Here is a 17,933-nt window from a genome sequence, read left to right as displayed (position 1 = left end):
CTTGTCTGGAGACCTCACATTGAGTACCACTGGTCTATGATAATAAATTTTGAATTCCTCAAGGGTAAGACTGTATCTTATTCACCTCTGTCTCCTTAGTATTTAAGTTCTGGTGCTTAGTAGATGCTCCATAAATGTCGAGTAACTCTGGTTGCATATTGAATGTACTTTGATTTCAGGTGGCCATTAAGCAGATGAACCTTCAGCAGCAGCCGAAGAAAGAGCTGATTATTAATGAGATCCTGGTCATGAGGGAAAATAAGAACCCAAATATTGTGAACTATTTGGACAGGTATGGAGTGATAGGTCTTATCAGAGAGACAGGGCCTTTGGGACTGATGGGTGGCGAAGCTGTCAAAGAAGTCAACACCAGCGCTCAGAACTGCCTGCATTTAAGAATCTTCTATGATGCTTAGCTCTCTGCCTCTGACCCTGCATACTGCTGGACACCTTTGATTGCTGCACAATCTTTCTGGGTTAGGCTAATCCTACCACTTAGTAGCTTCTAACAGCTGATCTTCGTACTGTTTGTTTTGCCTCAAGGAAACCCTTCAGCCCATCTGCCTGAGTCAGATACACAGATTTTTAAATCATTCTGCATCCAAAATCTTTCTTCCTCCTGTTTACCCTCCTAAATTACTTCTAGTTTGTATTCTCCAACAATGTGACATTCAGTATTTTAATTTAAGATTTGACCAAAGTATAGAGAGAATGGGACTTTTTTGTTCTAAACTTCTCATTCATTCTGATTTCATTCATTCTTTTTTTTTTTTCTTTTCTTTTTTTAGGAGACCTGTTTCATTGTTGACCCCTAGTAAATTTGTAGTCAGTTAAAATCTCTGATCCTTTTTTTTTTTTGACATGAGTTTGCCTTAAAATGGTATAGTGGGACTTTATAGTTGTTTTCATTAAATCCCATATCGATTATTTCAACCCATTGTTCCAGCCCATCACAATTCTGTTATTCGGCATAATAATGGTGGTCGTAGCTAGCATTTGCGTTATGCTTTACTTTGTATTAAGTGCTTTCATGAACAGTATCTCATTCTGAAGTAAGGTTTATTATTTATATTGAACAGATAAAGAAACTGAGGTTGATAGAAGTTAATAAATAGTCCAAGACCAGTAAGCCAGTAAGGAGCAAAGGAGGGTTTTGGATTCAACTCTTCCTAGCACCAACATCCATGCCCTTTCCATCATATCATGTTTTCTCCAATATCTAAAAAGGAAAGCTTCTTGACCAGGTTTCAGAGACATCACAGGTAGAAGTGATATTGGACTAAGTTTTGGACTCTAATTCCTTTACTACTTATATTGCATTGCCAACTAGATTTCGTTTCTGCCAGATTTCTTGTTCTGCATCCAAAACATTGGTAAGCTTCAGTTTCTTTAAAGAGGAAAGGAGTTTTGACTTTGACCTTCCCAACACTGGTGTTGATAGCTGTAGGAAAAAAAAAAAGCCTTCCCCTTTTGGGTGTTGATTGTCTGTGATGTGGGTCATGACTGACTCTGAGGAATCCTCAGAAATTTATTACCATCTCTTTTAAGAACTTATTATACAGAGAATATAGCTTGGACAAACTACTGAAGGCTATAAGGGTACCAGATTTATATCTATAAGGGACTCGGGATAAGGAAAAATGAAAGCTGTCCAATAAGTGTGTGGCTTAGCTCATAAAATAATGAGTTCTTCATCACTGGGTTTCAAAACAGTAAAATGCATGACCATGTTGTTGAAAGAATTTGTATTCTGGGAGTGGAATTAGAAGATTTATAAATTTTTATATTGATTATGCCTTTGCTAGTGTATTCAGAAGCTTAAACTATGGAATCAGAAGTAAATAAAGCTCAGTCCCTGCCCTCAAATAGCTCCTAGTCTGCTGTAGAAAAAAAGGATGTGAGAGCTCTTGTGGGAGGACAGAGTGGGTGGTCTTAACCTGAGCATTCAGTGAAGGCATTGCAGTTGAGAGTCTGTGGGTTTGTGAGTTGTCCCAGAGGAGAACTCCATCCATTTGTTTTTCTCTGAATACATAGTGCTCTGAGGCTTTACCTGGAGATGTGGTTTTTGAAGATACTTTGGCACAGTGTGTAGCCATAAAGTGTGTGAGACAACCTGCATATGGACTTGTATTTCTTAGCTCTGGCAGTGACATATTCTATTCAGGTAAATGGGCTTTGCTTTGTCAGTGTCCAGAGATAGTCTCTTGGACCCTCATATTTCTTCTTTGCATCAGTCCAAGTTGACAGATGTCTTGATGTGTTGATTGAGAGGCCATAAATGTGGGTTTGTTTTTTATTTTGGTCAGGGAAGAAATAGGCTTATGCCAGAGAAGGGCTTTTTATCTAGTCCTGAATTTTCTTTTGGTCCAAGTCTCCATAATCTTTTCCCTCCAAGGAGATTTTTAAAAAGATTTTAATTAAAATATAGCTAAATACAATATTGTATTAGTTACAGGTATATGCCATAGTTATTCAACATTTATATACCTAAAGAAGTGATCACTGTGATATGTCCCAACTATCTGACACCTTACAACACTATTACAGTATTATTGACTATATTTCCTATGCTGTACGCCTCATCCTTGCGATTTACTTGTTTAATACCTGGAAATTTGAACTTCTTATTATCCTCTACCTTTTCCCTCCCTTTTCTGATTTTTCAATTACAGTTGACATTCAATATTATTTTATTAGTTTCAGGTATACAGTATAGTGGTTAGACATTTATATAATTTATGAAGTGATCCCCCTGACTAGTCTGGTACCCATTTGACACTATACATAGTTATTACCATATTATTGACTATATTCCCTATGCTTTACTTTATATCCCCAAATACTACCAATTTGTATTTCTTAATCCCTTTACCTTTTTCACCTTCCCTAAACCCCTTCCCATGTGGTAACCATCAGCCTGTTTCCTGCATCTATGATTCTGTTTCTGTTTCATTTATTTGTTTATTTTGTTCTTTAGATATAAGTGAGATCATGTGGTATTTGTCTTTCTCTGTCTGACTTATTTCACTTAGCATAATACCTTCCAGGTCCATCCATGCTGTCACATATGGTAAGATTTCATTCTTTTTTTTTTTTTTATGGCTGAGTAATAATCCATTGTGTATATGCACCATAATTTATCCAGTTGTCTGTTGATGGGCATTTAGGTTGCTTCCATATCTTGGCTATTGTAAATAATGCTGCAGTGAACATAGGGGTGCATATATCTTTTCAAGTTAGTGTTTTGGTTTTCTTTAAATACCCAGAAGTGGAATTGCTGTGTCATATGGTAGTTCTATTTTTAATCTTTTGAGGAACCTCTATACTGGTTTCCATAGTGGCTGCAAAAGAGACTCTTAAAGAAAGAATTAATTTGTCATATTTTTTTTGTGTGGAAATTTTAAAAAGTACAAGACTTTTAATTGTGTAGAATACAGAATCTTGTGGAGGGAGTACCAGATTTATAGTCAAGAGAATAAGACCCAAATCTTACCCTTTCTTGAGACCATTTGTGTTTTTCTATCTACCCTGCAGTAGTCCCAATATCAGGATGAATATAAGGTGCCATACCACACAGCTCATAGCTTCTTTGTTTAAAGTAGCAGAAGAGTCTAAAAGGCTCTGGGCTATCCTTGTTTTTATTTGTCTTATCTTTTATTTGTTTATAGCTGAGGATACTAACCAGACATGCTAAGTGACCTATTTATCATATAACAGACTGAGTAATCAATCCCTGAGTGAAACTATTTGTTCTAACTCATGTCAGCCCCATAATCTCTTTAGGGATGTAATACTAAATGACAGCCCTTGGCTTTACACAAGAGGTTTTGGCAGCCCTTGCTGGATTCATTCCATTCCTAGAATCAGAGACACTCAAAATGGAGATTATTGTCAGCATATCGACTATGCGTATAACACTTTACAACTTTTAAATAGCTTTTAGAATCATTATTTAATATTTATAGTTATCTTTTATTTTACTCATTGATTTATTTAGTAAATATTGGCACTTACTGTTCTGGGCTCTGATAGAGTCTTGAACTAGACCCAGTAATTGGTCTTATGGATCTCAGTAGAACTCTCAGAGAGGTTAGTAACTTTCTCTAACATTGGTAACATAGACTCCAAATCCCATCTTTGTCAAATGGTTGGGTGTTCTCTGCTTTGATGATTCTAGAGGTGTAGGAATCATCCCTAATTTTAGGAAGCATTACTTTGTATTGTGATGTAATATAACTTTATATTTCATATCTTCACCCTAGAGATCTTTAGTTCTGCCTTTTGGGAGTTCACAGAGAAGTCTGTTTCATTTTCTCCAGGTGAATCCTTAAGAGATATCAAGTTAGTAATTCTGTCCCCCAGATTCTGCTTTTACCCAGAAAAAAGAACCCTAGACTCTTCCAATGCTAATGGAAATGTAGGTTCATTCTGTGTTATGCTTAGTGTTTGAAATCCAGTGCTGTGGCTCATGTACGCTTCTCCTTTGTATTCAACCTTTGTCTGTACTCCTACAGTTACCTTGTGGGAGATGAGCTGTGGGTTGTCATGGAATACTTGGCTGGAGGCTCTTTGACAGATGTGGTGACGGAAACCTGTATGGATGAAGGCCAGATTGCAGCTGTGTGCCGTGAGGTAAGATCAATGGCCAACCAGCCTTGAGCAGGAAATGGTCTTCACATCCATGTCTGTCAAAGTTCTGTAAGATGAGATCTCAGCCTGGGCACTGTGGAGATGAGAGAAATTAGTTAGACTCTCCCATCATTCTCTTATTATACCTGTTTTGAAATTTCTATCACCATGATTTTTTCTTTAAAGATAACTTTATTCTGATTATAAAATCATATATCCATTGTAGAAAAATTAAAAAGTACCAAATATATATATAAAGTCACTCATAATTCCAGCCCTTAAAGATAACTGCTGTCAACACTTTGTAATATTTTTCTTCATCTTTTATATGGATATACATTTTAATTATATATTTTATGTTCCTGCTTTCTTCATATGCTATGAAGTTTCCTATGAAGAAGAGCAAGAAGGTAGTGAAAGAAGTAGTACTATTTAAGAGTCATCAAGGAAGGTTTTGCATAGATTTGTATAAAGATTTGAATGATACAAAAAAGCAAGAGAAGCAAAAATCTAGGGTGAAATACTTCCAGGCAAAAGGAATAGAAAACAAAGCTTAAATAGGTACTTTCCTTTTTTCTCATTGCTATTGAATGTCTAAGGTCTGTAGCATGCTGGTATAAGAAGGGGAAAAAACCCTCCACAAGAGTTATATGAGAAGCAATATCCTCAGAGGATAGCCATGTTTTCATTAGAGCAAGAGAATGAAAAGAATATTCAGAGAAGTTAAGGATATTGGATGTTTTGCTAATATGAGACTGGAACTTTCTGATAGCCCAGTCATAGAAAGATTTGGGAATTGGGGAAAGAGTGATTACTTTAGGTTCAGAGTTTTTTTAGGGATGAGTCTCACAGTATGATTGGGGTTTGATGGTGCAAGATCTGGAGGCATACAGATGAAATTATATAGTTGTGTACTTAGACTTAATCAGTATTAAGAATCATAAAATCCATGTGAAATCAATACTGTCCTAGAAAATATGATCACTTTTGCATTAAATACTCTGGGGTCTGGAATAGGCACAGTAGGTTAATGGAATTAATACAAGCTTGGGATTCTTAGACGATCTGACTTTTATTTTTTTCTGTACCACTAATGAAGTGTTTCTCAACTTTTTTTTCATTATCTTTTCCCATCCCCAAAGATATTTCGAAGACTTTTTTTCTCTAATTATATTCTCCCCATGAAATTTTAATACTATAGATTAACTATACTGTATATCTGTTATGTACTGTGGCCTTCTGGAAAGCCACAAACCATCATAATATCTAAGATATTTTTCACACTCTGGGAACTGACTTTCACTGGTTGAGCATACATGCATGTGTACTTGGGGAAATCAATTTGCCTCAAATTATTTATCTTTATAATGGGAATTTCAGCGCTCACACTGTATATACCTTAGGGGTGCTATATGGATCAAAAAGCATTTTAAAGAAATTTTAAATGTTACATAAATAGGTGGCATTACCATTATCCTTAAATTCTGGTAGAGATCTTCCCCTTTTGTAAGAGTATCTTTATTGAGATATAATTCATATACCATATGATTTACCCATTTAACGTACAGACAGTTCCTGACTTAATGATGGCCCTATTTATGATGTTTTGACTTTATGATAATACGAAAGCAGTATGCATTCAGTAGAAACCATAATTTGAATTTCGAATTTCAATTCACCCAAAGTATATAATTTCATTGTTTTTAGTATATTGAGTTGTACAATCACCACCACAATCAATTTTAGAATCTTTTTATCACCCCCAGAAAGAAACTCCATAGCCATTAGCAGCCACTCCCCACATACCTCTCTTTCTGACCATCTACCTTATGCAATCACTAATCTATATGTCTCTATAGATTTGCTTCTTTTGGACATTTCATATAAATGGAATCATATGATATTTGCTTGTTTGTGACTGGCTTTTTTTGCTTAGCGTAATAGTTTGAAGATTTATCCTTGTTATAGCATATAGCAGTAGTTTATTTCTTTTATTAGCAAATCAGATTCCATTTATCTCTTCATTAATTGATGGATATTTGGGTTATTTCTATTTTTAGGCTATTATGATTAACGCTGTGAACATTCATGTATGAGTTTTTGGTTTAGATGTATGTTTTCATTTCTCTTGGAGTGGAACTTCTAATCATATAGCAACTCTAGGATTAACATTTTGAGAAAAGGACAAACTGTTTTCCAAAGCAGCTGTACCATTTTGTATTTCTGTTAGTGTATGAGGGTTCCAGTTTTTCAAAATCATCCTTTTTGATCATATTTTTTGACATCCAGGGGCCAGGGTCTCCAGCCTCCTAAGGAAAGCAACTCTTATAGAGAAGAGCTTCTTCTGGGTATTGGTTCGTTCTTAATTTAACTATTTGTATATATATTTTTTGAAATATATTTTTTGAGAACATGTAAATAGTATATTCTAATTGGTTTGCATCTTTAGTATTTTTCAGTTGGTAGAAGCTTCTAAAATTTTAGCTTTGGGTTCTGGATTTAAACTAGTAGATTTAGTAGCAAACCTGAGGTTATCTTTTCTTATCCCTACATTTTATAGATGGGAAAACAATAACCCAGAGAGAATAAATGATTTGTCTAGAATGATTTTGTCTGTCAGGCAGTGGCAGAACTAGGCACTTTCATTGTTCCATTCAGTCTCTGTGTTACTCATTTTGCTGCTAAGTATAGGTGTTTTCCAAGATTCTTTCTTTCTCTTATTTTCTATAACATTTGCTAGTTCCAAGCACTTATATAACTTAAAATAATAAATCACCTCTTCAAAAATGACTGGTAAATATTTATCTCAAGTCCAGGCCTCTGTCAAGAACTTTAAGACTCACATGTTCAGTAGCTTAGTGGACATTTGTCTGTAAATGTTCACAAGTATATAAAATTAAGCATTCCCCAAACAGTATAAATTATCACCTCACCAAAATAAAATTATCCTTCTAACTTCACTGCTTCTGATAGCACTTTCATGTGCCTAGTTTCCCAAATATGACTCTTACTTGTCACTTTCCTCTAGTTTTAATATTATAGAATCCTTTCCATTCTTCCAAAGTAGTTTTTCTTGGGACTCAGGTTCTTTGACAAGTATCTAATGATCTATAAAAGACTCCAAAATATATTGGAGGAACTCATGTACTTAAAACTGTTATAAGGTATATTATAATGAAGTATAAGAAATAAGATATAAGAAAGGTATAAGGCAGTGTGGAGTGTTGAAAGAATGCTTAGCCTGGAGACAGAAGACTAGAGTCTAGACCTATCTGTGCCACTGATTTGGAGCAAGTCATTTTACTCATTGGAGCCTCACTTTCTTTATCATAGAATGAGGAGGTTGGATTAGTTTATTTTCTATTAGTCTTCGTATTATATGTCATTTGTTTCTACCTCTGCCCACACCACTTCAACAGTGCCTACAGGCTTTGGAGTTCCTGCATTCCAACCAGGTCATTCACAGAGACATCAAGAGCGACAACATCCTGTTGGGAATGGATGGCTCTGTCAAGCTAAGTGAGTAGGAGTGCGAATACTCTCTACCCTGTGGGACCCTGTCTCCTGTGGGATGGTATTCATATAATAGTATCTAGAGGACTCACTAGAGAGTGTTTGTTTGTTTCCTGAGATATGTGGGATCTTTATATTACTCAGCATTATTTAGGGTGTCTTTTTTTTTCATCAATTTATACATTCAGCCAAAAAAATTTACTGACGGCCCACTGCATGCTAGGTCTTCTGATGGGCACTGAGGATACTTTTCCCTGTCTTCAAGTAGTTCTCAGTCTAATATACTAGACATGAAATACATAATTACAAAAAAGAATTTAGTGTAATTTCTGTCATTCAGTCTTTTATTCAGCATTCTTTTATTAAACGTCTATTACGTGCCTCTGGGAATAAAAAAGTGAGTAAGAAGACATAGTCCTTCCTATCAAAGGCTTCATAATTTCAATAAACATAATTGCAATATAATATAAATGAGCTGCAGGCAGAACATTTTGTTCAAAACTGTAGGGACCAGTGTCATAGGTGGATTGGCAGTTTATGGGAAGACTGTCAGCACTCTTTATCCTGAGCACAGCATGAGGAACTGATAAAAGCAGGGCCATGCCTCATTTTAGGTGATTAGTGTTTAAGCCTGGAACTTATGCCTGGGAAATAAAGCAAGGACCTAGTTGCCAGATTTTGGGGTATGAGAATGGTTTACAAGAAGAAAGAAGAATTGGGACAAGTAATCAATGGGCAGCTTGGACTTTAATGACTAATCCTTCTGGCTTGAAGAGGGATAAGAGACCAGAGGTGATATTTCTTACATTCCTTTTACTTCTCTTCATGGTTGATCAGGGGCAGACGAGGCGCTGGACATGAAGGTGGCAGTTATGCGACTCCAGCTTTGGAGAGACAGGGATTGCAGCAGGTGGGAGTGAGACAGAGCTTGACACCTAGGGTAGGCACACAGTCAGTACTCATGGAAGGAGTCCCATAAATATAAATCTTTTCCTTCTTCTCTTTACTTTTTCTAGCTGATTTTGGATTCTGTGCACAGATCACCCCAGAGCAGAGCAAACGGAGCACCATGGTGGGAACCCCATACTGGATGGCGCCAGAGGTTGTGACACGGAAGGCCTATGGGCCCAAGGTTGATATCTGGTCCCTGGGCATCATGGCCATCGAAATGATTGAAGGGGAGCCCCCATACCTCAATGAAAACCCTCTGAGAGTGAGTGTTACTAGTCCAATTTCAAGATGTTTGGGCTGTTGTTGATAGTCCCAGGGAATGGTACTCAGGCTGTTCTCTGTGGCTTTCAACCAGGATCTCTCTTTTCTGGATAAAACTAGGCACTGCTGAATTTAAGTATAAATTTCCAAAGAAAAGGAATATTAAGTCATGCATTCATTTATAACATTCAACAATTGAGTTCCTATCATGTGTAAGAAACTATTCTAATGATAGTAGAACAAATTAATATATTGTGACAGAAGGTAAATGCTATGAAGAAGAGGAGTTTAAGAGAGTAATTGGGGAAAGAGGGAGAAGCGTGCTATTTTATTTAGGGCAGGGAAGTCCTCTCTTATAAGTTATTTGTATGAAAACCTGAAGAACATAAAGGAGGAAGCCATGAGATTAACCCAAGAGTTTTCTAGGAATCAAATGTACTGAGCACTTGATTTGAGAACATGCTTGTTGTGTGCAAGGAAAACCAAGGAGGCCAGAATCTCTGAAGTGAGTGAGCAGGGTGGAGAATGGTAGACGAGGTCACAGAAATAGCAGGGAGCCAGATCAGGTAAGACCTTGTGGCCATTATGAGAACTTGCAAGAGATTGGAAGTCATTGAATTTTTGAGCTGAGGCATAACATAATCTGATTTTTGTTGTAAAAGAATCATTTTGGCTGCTTTTATGGAAAATAGACTATGAGATAACTGTTGTAATCATTGAGATAAGAGTGATGGCTTGCAATATATTGGTAGGAATAGAAGTAAAGAGTGCTTGGACTCAGGAAATATCTTAAACTGGGCCCAAGGTTGATATCTGGTCGCTGGGCATCATGGCCATCACTGACAAGATGAATTAGATTTCAGAGAAAGAGAAATCAACAATAAGTACAAGATTTTGGACCTCAATCACAGAAAAAAATTGAGTCACCGTTTACTGAGAAGGTTGAAGAGCAGGTAAAGTGGGATGATAGTTGGTTTCGAATGTATTAATTTGAAATGTTTATTTAAACATCCAGGTGTAGATATTGAGTAGAGTTGGGCATGAGTCCAGAATTCAAGGGTAAGAGGTCAGGACTATATATATAAATTTATTGGTAAGTAGCATATAGATGGCTTATTTAAAAATAAGAACTAAGTTATAGATGGGGTCCCTCATCTAGGGAGTGAGGTGTGAGTACTGAGCCCTCAGGTAATCTTATATTTACGGGTTGGAGAAACTAGCAATGCAGACCAAAGAGTTGCCTTCTGAGTAGGAGGAGAACGGAGAAATGCATGTCTTGCAAGCCAAGAGAACAGTGTTTTGAGGATGATGTATCACATGTGATTGATAGGTTGTGTATTATAAGACTGAGAAATATCAGATTTGCCAAGGTCAAGGTTATTAATGACCTCGGTAATCAGTATCAGTAGAGTAATAGGAATAAAAGCCTAATTAGAGTAAATTCACAAGAGCAGGTGAAGTTGAGATGGCATGTATGAACAGCTACTTTTTAAGGAGTTTTACCATTAAGAGAACAGAGAAATAGCAATATCATGAAGTGGAGTTGAGGGAGGGTTGTTTTTTTTAAGGTATTATAGTATATTTGTGTGCTCTTGGGAATGACCTAGTGGAGAGGAAGAAAATGGTCACATGTAGGAGTGACATTCTTAAATAGATGAGATGAGTTGGATCAAGTACTGAAGTAAAGAGCGTTATTTTAGTGTATGGACAGTTTATCCATTGTAATAGGAGAGGGAAAGCAGAGTATGTAAATACAGGTGCAAGTCAGTTGGTAATTTTGGTCATGGGTAAATGTGAAAGTTATTCTGATTGGTTTTATTTTTTTCATTTATTCCAATCTCCCATCCATGCAGGAATCCCGTGTGTTGTCGCTGATAGGTGGCCATCTAATCTTATTTGGATACCTTTTATTGGAAAGCGCGTCAGTGTACCAAACTGAAACTACCTTTTGTAGTTTCTACTCTTTGGTCCCAGTTTTGCTCTCTGAATCCACATACTACTCATCTTCCCCTTAGTTTAGCATGGCCTTGAAAATGATGATCAGTAGGGAGTGATGGAAATAAGACTGGGATTTGAGTCAGAGGACATGAGCACTTATGAACAGCGTGATGCCAGGTATATCTTTTTATGTTTCTGGACTTTATCTGTGAAATGGAGATGACGATTCTTGTCCTGCCCATTATCCAGAGTTATTGCGGTCTTAATGAGATAGTGTTTTTGTAAGCACTTAGTGAATTGAAGTGCTGAGTGCTTGGAAGCTTTAGTATTACTCTGTTTTTCTTTACCTTGCCCAGGAGATGCTTCATGTTAGGGGACCAGAGAGACAACAGCGAAATAGGTTGCTACTTTATAGAACACCACTTTTCATATTCCTCTTCCGCTGAAAGAAATCAATTCTTAGATAACTGAGGCGAAGGCACCAGGAATAATGTCCTCCAGCAAATGGACAGATGTTTAACCTGTCAGGCTAAATGACTAATAAACCCTGTAGATCTGTAATCAAGAATAATACTAAACTTTGGGTATGTAACACAATTCATAACTTTACAAAGTGCTTTCCAATATACTATCTTGTTTTCTTTTTACAGACATGTGAGATAAGCACTATTATCATCCCCATTTTACAGATTAGGAAGTTGGAAGTTCACTGGCTTGCACATGGTCACGTGGCTTTTAAATGTGAAACCTGATCCTTGGGTATATACTTGGTTTATACCTGGGTATATATTTCCAGTATATACCAGAGCTGCCTCTTTTTTCCTAGAGGCATAAAGCAGCTAACCATATTTCTAGAGGGCATGTCTGGGACCAAGAGAGAACCTCAGTTGGAACCTAAGGTAATTCTCCATTTGTGTTGCCAGGCCTTGTACCTCATTGCCACCAATGGGACTCCAGAGCTTCAGAATCCAGAGAAGCTGTCAGCTATCTTCCGAGACTTCCTGAACCGCTGTCTTGAGATGGATGTGGAAAAGAGAGGTTCAGCTAAAGAGCTGCTGCAGGTAACTGTCCCTATGCAGGGAAGCACCAAATTTGTGGAATTGGGTTTTTTTGCTTCATTTTTTGTCTGTGAGGTACTGGTTGTTATAGAATGAGGCTTCTCTCATACCACTTTCCATACTCAACCTATAGTCCTAGTTCCTAACCTTCCTTATCCTGGCCATTTGCTCATGTTATCTCTTAGGCTCTTCCTCAGCCTATTAAAACTCATTATACATTCTCCTAGGCTCTGCTTAAAAATCTACTTTCTCAGCTCCCAGTGAACTTTGCCTGTATCTTTCTTTAGCTGTTGTTTTGTTCTGCCTGGTTTAGCCTAGCAGAGTTTGAATCTTGGGGCGAAAAAGCTTTCTGACATGCAAATATTAGACAAGTTATATTTTACTGCGAGATAAGCTCAAAAGATAACATTTTCAGTAAAGGATATCAGAGGACATAAGTTTAGGGACAGTTAGTGAGTGCAGCTTTTCAAATCTTTCCAGTTTTTCCATTGGACACCCTCTTAGGTGGTGGCCATGATATTCTTCCAAGCTTGGGGAAGCCTAAAATTGGGGGTTTACCAAGTCTTTTTTTATACTACCACTTGCTTAATCCTGAATATATAGCATAATTATTTCATATGGCTGCAAAAACCACCTTTAGCAGGCCACATTATTTGTATTTAACATTTATGTTTCAGGTACAATTTCTTATTACTAGTGCTATTTTACTACATTGCCTCTGGTGACTTAATAATAAGTATTGCATGTAACTTTGTGACAGTGATTAATCTGTAGGCATGCACAGTCAATTACTTTCGTGTTATGAGGACCAAGAGCAACTGAGCAGGGCAGAGCAGAGCAGACATTCCAGACTGCCCTGAATTAAAGTTAGCTATGAACATCTCTTTCTGACTAAATTATAACTTCTATTTTATTAATCTCTGGTCTCCTCTTATACCTAATGCAGAATAGTATTCAGAAAATATTTGTTGAATTGAATGGAATTGTTTAAAGTATTTACCTTCATTGAAATGTTACCTTCTGGAACATTATTTAGCATTTCTTCGTAATTAGGGTTACTGGCTACAGAGCACTGGTCTATTATATATGAGATCTGGGTTCTGCTAAGTGCAATCTATTACTCTCTAGAATCTTTCAGGACTTTTTAAAAGCCCCTTATAACAGACAGTACAATATAGGATCCCTTTGCTTTTCATATGAGATTTGTTCTGGAAACTCTAGGTATTGGGAAATGTGCAGATACTATGCTAAGCCTGTGATTAGTGAAGATATCATTGTTAATTACATACTAAATTATAGTTATTGAAAAATTAGTGCCTTCTAGAGTTTTCTTCCTGATGTAATATAATAATAATAAATACATTATATTGAATCTTTACCACTCTCTAGGCACTAAGCACTTTATATATTTTTTATCTATTCTTTATAACAACTCTGTGAATTATAACTTCTGTTATTCTCATTTTTACACTAGAGGAAACTGAGGTTTCAAGTGTTTAATAAACTTCTAGCAAAGAATATGTGTGTATATATATGTTTATGTGTGTGTCTATACACATATGCAGTATGATTAAAAAGAGTCTTATAAGGATGGCAAAAGAATCAAATATGCAAATCATTTGAGTTAAATAGTTATGTTTAAATATAAAAAGTTTGGTTCTTAGTTTCCTGGTAGCCAGGACCGAAAAGAAAATGTGATGGTTCTGTGTGTCAAATGGAGGAAACATCCCAACATCCTCAAGACACAAAGCTTTTTCACTAACTAAATGTAAGAAAAATCAGTTTTGGTTAAGAGGTTCTGAGTTACATAAAGAATTGTTTTCCATAACAATTTTACTGAAAATGTAGATATAGTTTTCATATGGTGTTTTCTCCAAAATAGTCTTCTTTAATAGTTTTGGATGTGGCTCAAAAGTACAGCCCAGTGCAAATAATTAACCCTTACTGGATTAATTAGCCTTACTGGATTCAACAGTAGCACAACAAATTCCAAGATCAATGCTCTTAAAATGCAGTATTGCAATATACCGTTGGGTCGTAGTTTGTTAGTACCTTCCCCTAGAGATAATTATTATTATTCTGATTATCACCGTAGTTTAGTCTTACCTAATATAAAATGGAATCACATAATATGAACTCTCTTGTATCTGGCTTCTTTCACTCAACATAATGTTTGTGGATTTAATCCTGTTGTCAGTATATCAACTATTATTTGTTATTGCTGTATAGTATTATATGAGTATAATGTTATTCTTCCATTTTCTTGGACATTTGGGTTCTTTTTAGTTAGTTATGACGATTATAAATAAAGCTGCTATGGACATTCTTGCCATGTGTCTTTTTGTGGATGCACAAACTCATTTCTCTTGGAAGTATACCTAGGAGTGGAATTGCTGGGATAAAGGACAAATATGTGTTTAGCTGTAGGTAGATATAGCTAAACAGTTTTCCCAAAAATGATTTGTTGTCTTTGGGGATCATCTGAGCTCTCTAGGTAGCATCTTGAGCAAATGTGGATGCACTTAACATCTTGTAATGGTTGCTGAGGAAGAATGGTAAACAGTCATGTATCTTTTGCTCTTTTTTTCTTCCTAGCATCAGTTCCTGAAGATTGCCAAGCCCCTCTCCAGCCTCACTCCACTGATTGCCGCAGCAAAGGAGGCAACCAAGAACAATCACTAAAACCACTCTTACCCCAACCTCATTGTGCCAAGCTGTCTGTGAAATTAATGCTCATTTCAGAAATTCCAACCCCTGGTGCCCTCGCTTCCTCGCCTTGCTCCTCCCATTTCCTGGTCTAGCACTCTCAAGACTTCAGTTCTTAAAAACCGTGCGTCCAGCATTGAAGAGAACTGCAACTGACTAATCAAATGATGGCCATTCCTAAATAAGGAATTTCCTCCCAATTTGTGGATGTAAAGGTGGTTTATGATCAAGGGTTTATATGAATAAACTCTTGGACTCCTGTTTCTACATAGCAGAATCTTCTCCACACACCAATTCCTCTCACCCCCTGGCTTATCAGTTCTTGGCTATATAAAATTTTGCCTTTACAACATCAATTTGTAATTGGTTGAAGTTTCCTTAGTGCTTGATTTTCAGTGACGAAACTGCCCAAACTCCTTATTGTACTTGAAAATTGGAACAGCTTGAGGAATGCCATGGGGGTTGATAATCTACCAGGGACGTGAAATGCCTCAGCTTCCTGGACCATGACTTTGGCACAGCTGATCCTGATATGGGAGAGAGAGCTACCACATTTTCTTTGTGCTTCTAGCAACTGTTTGGGAGGGTCTTGACCCAGTAGTTTTCCCCATGCTATTTCTTGTGAAATGGTCTTGGCTATGTAGCAGCTTTTGACTCCCTACATCCCCTAGGCTGCTGCACCCAGTCTGTCTTTGTTTAGAACATTGATAAATTTCCTAGGGCATATGCTGGGTGAGAGCAGTGTGAGAATTCAGAAAAGAAAATTAAGCTGCTTTTAGAACAAGGCTGGACATCAGCACCTGTCCAGTTAATACTGTGACATATGTGATGTGTCAAGAACTCAGTCTCTTTTTTCTATCTGGGATAAAGAGCTGAAAGATTAACTCAGATCTTCTGATGGCTTAAACCTTCAAGTCATAGGGAAAGATGTCCAAATCTGAGAGATGACATGTTTTAGATGGATTTGGTGGCTTGAGATGATATTCTGCCAGCTGTGAGAGAACCTTGTTTTTATGATGCATGGCCAAGCTCTTTGCAAATGAAAATGCTTGCATTGGGTGTTGGGGATGTTTGCTACCTCCTGCTATTTTTGTGGTTTTGGTCCATCCACTATGATAGGACCCCTGGCCAGCATTGTGGCTTGTCATGTCAGCCCCATTGGCTATCTTGTTATGCTCTGAGGTACCATTGCCTCTGCAGCACAAGTTTTATTTCCTTCAATAAAAGGAGCTGGAAATACTCTACTTGGAGTACATGCCTTTCTTTCTTCCTTTCCTGTTTTCCTTCCTTTTTATTCTAATTTTTTTATTTTGAAATAATCTCAAACTTAAGAAAACTTAAGGAAAAAAAAAATATATATTGTTATTCTCAAACCATTTGAGATTAAGTTGCAGATAAAATACCCCTTTAGCCCTATATACGTAAATGTATATTTTTTCTTCTTAACACTTTTAAATATAAATTAAGAGAAGTGGGCCAAAATGTTTGTATATGATAAGGTATTGGCTCAAGCAATTATGGAGGCTGAGAAGTCCCATGATCTGCACCTACAAGTTAGAGACCCAGAAAAGCCAATGGTGTCATTTGAAATTCTGACAGCCAGTGAGTCAATGGTGTAGGTTTCAGTCAAAGTGTGACGTCTGAGAACCAGGAGTACCTAGGGCAGGAGCTCAGTGTCTCAGCTCCATCCATAGTCAGGCAGAGAGCAACCTTTCTCCACCTTTTTGTTCTATTCAGGCCCTCAGCTAATTGGATCTTGCCCACTCACATTAGGGAGGGCCATCTACTTTACTCAGTCTACCAATTTAAATGCTAATCTCTTCTGGAAACACCCTCACAGACATGCCCAGATATAATGTTTAACCAGATTCTGTGCATCCTTGGTCCAGTAAAATTGAGACATTAAATTAACCATCACACTCCCCATTCCCACCTCCAGGTGAAGGAGGTAACTCTATGGGGGACCAAGTGAGCTGACAGCTCTTATAATGATAATGCTATGTTTTTGGCTTTTAGATTAAGGGGTCAAAAGAAATAAGATCGGTGACCCCCAATATTGTTTTGTGGAAAAAAAAAAGGCACAGGAGATCCTCCATGCAGTTACTTAACAGACAAGTACAATTGGATTTCTTACGTGTAAGACAGAAGGAATGTTAGATGATGGTACAGCCTATCAGACACTGGGCATGATGGGACCCAGACTATACCTTCTCACTTTGAAATTGCAGTGGTAAACTGGTTAGTCTGATGAGGCCTGAGGAATTCTTAGCTGATTGCCCCTCTGGCATCTTAGAGTTGTCTGATTAGTTGGATGTTAAAACAAGCATTGGCTGTGCAGTGAACTTTTCAACACTCAATTTAAGCATTATAGGGATTACTGTTTACTGCCGGGATAGCTACACATCCACTCAGATAATGGAACATTCTTCATGCCCAGGCAGCTTAACACATATTTCCATGCCTTTTACTGCCTGCAGTGTTATGAAGGCAAGAGAACTCTGAAACTCTACTCACAGACAAGTGCCGCTTGTCTAATTCTATACTGATATTGAATACATCTTTCCCCTTTGTGTTAGTTTTCTCTTGCTACATAAAAACTTACCACAAACATTGTGGCCATAAACAACACATTGTCTCACAGTTTCTCTTGCGTCAGAACTCTGGGCACAGCATGGCTGGATTTTCTGCTCAGGCTGAAATCAAGGTGCCATCTTAGAATTCTGCCCAGCACACCCTGCAAGGGTTTATCTACTCTAAGCCATCTGTTAAGGATCCAGGAGTTACAGGATGGGGAAAAAACTGGAATAGAACAACTATGGTGCATTTAAATTGGTAGGTTAGCATTGAAATTGGTAGACTGAACCTGGATATTCCTTT

The 17,933-nt window shown here is 37.2% G+C and overlaps 1 protein-coding gene across 5 annotated transcripts in view; it reads left to right on the top strand.

The window, feature by feature from the left end:
• The window catches only part of PAK1 (p21 (RAC1) activated kinase 1), a 125,704-nt gene extending 109,404 nt beyond the window's left edge, over window positions 1-16,300 (top strand). For all 5 annotated transcript variants that reach the window (XM_039848122.1, XM_039848120.1, XM_039848121.1 and 2 more), the window contains 6 exons: window positions 180-292; window positions 4,515-4,632; window positions 8,049-8,148; window positions 9,159-9,355; window positions 12,216-12,353; window positions 14,946-16,300. In XM_039848122.1, coding sequence (XP_039704056.1) covers window positions 180-292; window positions 4,515-4,632; window positions 8,049-8,148; window positions 9,159-9,355; window positions 12,216-12,353; window positions 14,946-15,032 — 753 coding nt within the window. In that variant the 3' untranslated portion in view covers window positions 15,033-16,300. The remainder of the gene's footprint in view (window positions 1-179; window positions 293-4,514; window positions 4,633-8,048; window positions 8,149-9,158; window positions 9,356-12,215; window positions 12,354-14,945) is intronic.
• Window positions 16,301-17,933: the final 1,633 nt, after the last annotated feature.

Source organism: Pteropus medius, unplaced genomic scaffold, assembly GCF_902729225.1.
Source record: "Pteropus medius unplaced genomic scaffold, Ma_sr-lr_union100, whole genome shotgun sequence".
Taxonomy (NCBI): Eukaryota; Metazoa; Chordata; class Mammalia; order Chiroptera; family Pteropodidae; genus Pteropus; species Pteropus medius.
The sequence above is the reverse complement of the archived record's forward strand: the minus strand, read 5'-3'. Positions and strand labels throughout refer to the sequence as shown.